Below are 6,374 nucleotides of genomic sequence, written 5' to 3' on the forward strand. Positions count from 1 at the left end.
TGAAAAAAACAAAAGCAGGTACATCAACATTGAACAGTCACTTAGTACCTTAAATATTATTTTGTCTGATTAACTTCATTATTTACTAGAAGTTATACATTACATATTCAACCTTGGATATAGTAATGTGATTTTTCTTTTCAAATTTATTGAGTAATTTTCATTTTCCTATTTTATTTTTAAACATACTATGAAGATTGAATGCCACCCATAAAATTATCTTTGTTTTAAAATTATATCCATCCATCCGTATTTCAATGTCTCTAACTTGTAAAAATTACAGAGGGGCACTTTAAATCTTACTAACCCATTGTTTCCCCACTCGGGTTATGACATTCTAAAGTTTTGCAAAACAAGCATCTTGCAGGTATGAGTAATGTTGAAGTTCCCATTCTTTCATTTGTTCTTACTTGTGGAAATACATACAAATTGTGAACTAAACATTTATAGAGCAAGAAGCAAGCTGTTAATATCTTTTGACCTAGATTTTTAAAAATCGTTTTGTACAGAATATTGTAAAGTATTTCTTCAGGTCTGGTACACCAACCAAAAATAAATGCAAATATTCAGTAGCTAAATCCGCATATATTTTGATCTAGTTCTTGAAACGGAAGCAATCACAAGACACTGACTTACCTTATTATTTCAAAAAGGATAGTCTGGTATTTTATGTTTGTACATAATGTGAGAGAATGATCCAAAATCACATACTAATTTAGAAATACAGGTATTAGTTTTTTTAATGAAGAAAATCTAGCTGTTTACTTTAGAGAAAAATATTAAACAGGAATTCCACAGATTCTCTGCAATATTTGAAATTGAATGACTAAAGTTCAAAATTTAGCTTCTTGCAGCAAAAATTGCAAAACTGTACTTATTGCCCTTTTAGCATGGAACTTATGCACTTTCTGTGCAGTTTGAAAGGTCTGCTGCGAAGAATGTTTTTGTCATTGCTTTGGCCTAAGTAGTTGTCAGAATTGGAGAACTTTCTGAGAAATTCATATTATATGCATGGATAATAGTGAAAAATAATGTGAACCAATTTAAACTGTATTATTACATTGTTACAAGTGACTACATTAGTGCAACATTTCTCTGTGAAAGACCTCTTCAGTAACTGGCATAAACCATCTGTAATTCTGTTTCCCATAAACCACCTGTAATTATGTTTCAAAACTTGAGTAAATGAACTGCAATGATAGTGGAAAGAATATCATGGATAAGGGGGAATGTTTTCAATAACTCATGACATACGTGTCAAGCCAGCCTATCTTTTTGTTAGTATAGATAGACAAAGTTCTCTCAAAGGAACAACTTGTAACTATTGATACACTTCTCAAGGCAACAATGAATATACCAATTGGAATACTGCAAGCATTATAATATGCATGATCGAATATTCTTGAGCAATCTTTTCCATCCTAAAAGCCTGAAGTTAAAAATGTGGCTGTTACTGTAGGAGCTGGTCTACGGGGTGAAAATAAATCAGACCATGGAAGTAAATGTTCATTGTAATCAGCTTTTATTCTACAAATAATAAATTTTGCACCTTTCATGAGCTATCAAAATAAAACAATAATCCCATAGGAATTACATACACTAAGAAAAATCACATTTAATGAAAATGCAACATTTGACAATGATGAGGTTACTATTTCAATAAAAGACTGCATGAATGTGATCTCAATTCCCAATGCATTGTGGCATTACATCATAAAATACAGGATTACAAACAAAATTACAGTACCAATTTATTTCATTTGAACCAGCATTACACTTTAAACAGCACTTCATCTGGACTGCATTGTACATGCAATATCTATTGTTCTAGTTATGGAATAAATGTGAGATTTTTAGCTACTGCACTAATTAACTAATATATAGCCCAACATTAATAAGCCTGATTATAGCTGTAGCTTTTAACTCTCAGATATGATAAGACGCTGTGTATGTGTGCGCGTGTGTGTATATCTACGTGTATTATGTGAAGTCAATTAGTTAATAAACAGAAAAACAATTCTTACGCTGGTTTTAGAGTCAAGTTAACTTCGCTGTTCTGATGTTTGATGGAAATAGTTTAAAGTAAAGTAAAGGGATACAGTGCAAATGATTTGTGATAGTCAAGCAACCGTTTTAAGAAACTGAAAATTGGTATTTGATAACATCATATACACATTTGTGCAACTATAATATCGTTTTGATATGATCTAAGAAAGATAGTTTTTTTTAAATGTTGTTTTCGATTTGCATCCTGTTCGTCTCTAAGTAAGGTTCTAATACCAGGAAAAGACTGAAGCGAGAAACTAATTTGTCAGGATTGTGCAACCTTGCGTGATTTTATAGGTAGGAAGTCCTAAGGCAACAGAATATTATTCTCAGCACTTTTCTGCCGGTTAAAAATTAAATTACTTTTTTTTAAATAAATTATAGATAATCCTACTCTTGATATAAAAACGGTGATGGAGCCGCATGGTTAAAATAGGAAATCGACCTTATAAAAATTCATTAAAAATTCTGTACAAAATCACAACAAAATAATTCAGCATGGGAAAGGTAACAGTAGTAAAATGTTGGTTGAAAAATATATTTTTTAATTGGCCTATTATTAGTTTAAAAATTGCATAGATTCCTAATTATTGCTTGTGATTTTTGTCATGTGGATCAGTAATTACCATTATCTGAATAGGCGCTACATCGACTTTCATGTGTAGCCCACAACGAGAAGCGCTATTAGAATATTGTAAATAAGATATCAGGAAGTATTTACATTCCCATTTCTCTTAAAGGCAGTAACAATAATAAATACAAGTACTAATTTAAGCGTGAAAGATTTGCACTCCGCAGCAAGTGATACCAGTGTGCTGCCGTGTGTAAACAAGCTATTCAAGAAGTACATTTAATTCGATTCGTTTGCGATATATTGTTGCTGCCTTCCATTTTAATCGTGGAAGATGGCATTAAGCTGGGCACTCATAACTCGCTCATGATGCGAGTGGGCGTCGTATGGCATCATGTTGTCTATGGGGATTTCACACCGAGGGGCAGTGGAAGAAAACATGGAGTTGTGTCCTTGGGGTCCGGCCAGCGTGGCTGCAGGGTAGTGCATGGTGAACGTGTAATTCTTATCAAACTCTTGAGAAGGCTCCTGTTTGAAAGAGAAATTCCCATTGATGCTTAAAGGTGGGCTTAACGGCCCGTCGAAGGACGGGCTAGTGCATTCAGTGAGAGTGCTTTCGAAAAAAGGTTCCAGGGCCCCTGCATAACTGTGCGGCTTGATGTGGAAAATGTGGGAACTGTCCATATTACCGTAGGGCGGACTGGGAAGACCAGGGGACTGGTACGTGTATGGGTGAACGGAGAAGGAAGCACTGGCAGTTTGCATATGTGGCATGTCCTGGTTCTGCTCTGGAAGGAAAGTTCGCGGGTTTAACTGAAGGCAGCCAGCCACTAGATTAGTGGTGGGCTGGGATAAACCTTTGCAGAGAGTCTGCACAAATGATACGAGATCTGGACTCTTTCCAGAACGCAGAATCTCCGATAAAGCCCAGATGTAGTTCTTAGCTAGTCTCAGAGTCTCGATCTTGGACAGTTTCTGGGTTTTGGAATAACAGGGCACCACCTTCCGCAGACTATCCAATGCAGCATTCAGCCCGTGCATGCGGTTCCTCTCTCTGGCGTTAGCTTTCATTCTCCTCATTTTAAACCTCTCCACTCTAGCTTTCGTCATTTTCTTTTTCTTGGGTCCCCGCCGCTTAGGTGTTTGATCTTCATTCTCGTCCACTTCATCCTCCTCCTCGTCGTCATCTTCATCCTCATCGTCCTCTTCATCATCATCATCGTCATCCTCTCCCATTTTATCAAGTTCTTCTGTATCTACCTTGAATGAGAGACTCATTGCTTCGTTCTCATCGTCCTTTTTGTCAGCTTCGTGCTCATCCTGGGAACTGAGACATTCATCCGTCCAACTGGGATTGCTCTGTGTTTCTGGCATCATGTTTTCTGTGTACGATTTTGTCATCGCCGAAGTCCTAGAAAGTTAAAACACACACAAAAAAGTACATTCTTCAACATAATTCAAATCTGAAACCACGAAGCGGTCGGATCTGATGCCGTCAGTACAGCTGGCATTAATTACCTCCTGAAAACTCAACTAAATTATAAAGTTTTTTCCGTCAAAGATAAGCCTTCGATGCACTTATCATGGGCATGGTAGTTCCACAAGTAAAATGGGCATGAAAGATCAGCGGCACAACTAATAAAATGTGCATGAATGAGAAACAAAAATAAATATTATAAAACCCTGGGTGTTGGATTTGGTTTTATTGAGAACAGAAACTTCAAATTCTCTTCATAAATCAAACAGAATGGCAAAGGGCATTGCCGGGTCGATCCAACATCTGTCCTTCTTTCCTTGATCAATGCCATGTCCCGCAGAATCTCACAAAAAAAGAAAAAAATAATTTTAAAAAGCACCAATCTATATGAACAGGAATGGATTGAAAGAACAATCATGCGTCTATCGTTTTGTTTCCCATTTTACTACAATGAACGTCATCCATTAGAGAACTAATCAGCCTTAATGTTTCTGTAATGAAGAAAACTGGGTTTAAAAGACATGTACTCTTGGCCATTGAAAATAACCATAGACATGAGAGTACTCGGGACGGGATGCACTCTATTCGTGTTCTTTGCTCTGCGCACGGCGATGTGAAAAATAAATGCAATCCTGTCTACTGTTGCATAAATTGATGACTTTGTAGACGAGCATAAGCAGATTATGCACAATAAATTTGACTGACGGATTTAATCGGTTCATGCCTATCAGCGCAACTGTTCTCCCCAAATCTTAGAAGGGTCCCAGGTACTTAAAACAAATGTTTTCAATCACCCCGAAATAAAATTGTGTAGGATTGCTAAACAAAAAAAGTGGCAGAGATCGTGCAATGTTTGTAGACATCATTTGCGATGCAAAAATAATCTTTGTAACCATAAATTCACGCAAGCGCATTAATCCATAGGGATCAGGTGCAAAACTGTGTCTTTAATAAATATCCCCAGTTCGCTGGTTTCACTGGAGCAGCTTTTCTGCCCAACTAGGTCCTTATCTAAAGCTGGGGTATTGGACATGAATATGGACTTCTTCATTTCTATTTGTGCCCTAACCATGCAACGATGTGAATTGCCTGTTACTAGGCTGCGCTGCCGTCTCCTAATACTGTAACAGGTAGCGTATGTTTCTAGCTTTCACGCTACTCCCCTTCACCTTCCACCCAAATTAATAATTTATACAGCAGCATGTTTTGCGCAAATTGTTGCAGCATTCCAATTCAGCCTCCCTCCCCGAGCCCAGATAAGCGAACTCGTTAAGCGTATATTCGATTGGTATGTTGCAAACTAAATTAAGCTAATTGAAAACAAAATGAAATAAGTTATAAGCTTTTCTTGCTATAATGAAAAAGTTCTTCAAAGCAGAATGATCGTTTTCTTTTAAAAAAACAAAGAACAAGTTAAGAATGTTATAATTAAAAAATAATACCTTTGTAAATATCGAATCTAGAGTAGTCGCATAGCCTGTGCTGTGGTAGAGTTGCAACTCCGAGGTTCTTTACGGACTGCCCGCTGGCAGCAGCCCCGTTGCCTTTTATATTGGGGAGGGGGGTGCACTCCGAATGGATCTCCAGCCCTTGGCCGTCACTGAGGCGGCGCGCCTGCGCACTGCGAACGCGGCGACCGAGCCGCCGCCTCCGCCCTCGCGCCATATGGTTCTCAAGACGTCACGCAAACGAGTGGCGTCACGTGGGCCACTATTTGTATTCCGTCGGCGCGTGCGGCTCCCCCCCCCCCCCCCGCGCCTTTTGTGACCATCTGTCGCCAGCAGAGACTGGACCTGCTCACCCGCAGCAAAGCGGCTGAACAGCTCGAGCCCCACACTTTCCCAACCAACTTTCCTCTCTACCCACCCCGAAATAAACTCACACCGTACCAAGCACTGCCTGCAAACACCCTCCCCCCCTGCTCCATTTTTCCTCTTTTTTGTCTGTTGTCGAATGCAAATTCCATTTAAAATATAAGCAGCTTGACTGACGCATTTAAAGATCAATCAGCTGGCCATCAAAATAGTTCAGAATTAAAAGGTGAAGCTGGTGTCAACGGTCCCCGTTGCATATATTAACCCCAGAGGCTCACAAATCTGTTGGCCCGCAGTTTGCGATAAAGAAAATATAGATGTGACATTAATGGAAACAACACACACACATGGACAAAAGTTTAGTTCCAAGGAGGACTGCTCCAGTTGGGTTGGGTGAAGGATGGATGGAGTGGTGGGGGGCGGGGGGAGGGTAAAGTTTCTGCCTTTCGCCCTCTAATTGAGGCGG

General features: G+C 38.8%; 1 protein-coding gene across 1 annotated transcript; it reads right to left on the reverse strand.

Annotated features, from left to right (window-relative positions):
• Nucleotides 1-1,505: 1,505 nt before the first annotated feature.
• LOC140405787 (neurogenic differentiation factor 1-like) lies at nt 1,506-5,689 on the reverse strand. Its single transcript, XM_072494218.1, has 2 exons — nt 5,537-5,689; nt 1,506-4,028 (listed from the first exon to the last, which is right to left on the reverse strand). Exon 2 carries the CDS (start codon nt 4,016-4,018, stop codon nt 2,939-2,941), a length of 1,080 nt encoding a protein of 359 aa, XP_072350319.1. The 5' UTR covers nt 4,019-4,028; nt 5,537-5,689; the 3' UTR covers nt 1,506-2,938.
• Nucleotides 5,690-6,374: the final 685 nt, after the last annotated feature.

Source organism: Scyliorhinus torazame, unplaced genomic scaffold (genome assembly GCF_047496885.1).
Source record: "Scyliorhinus torazame isolate Kashiwa2021f unplaced genomic scaffold, sScyTor2.1 scaffold_235, whole genome shotgun sequence".
NCBI lineage: Eukaryota > Metazoa > Chordata > Chondrichthyes > Carcharhiniformes > Scyliorhinidae > Scyliorhinus > Scyliorhinus torazame.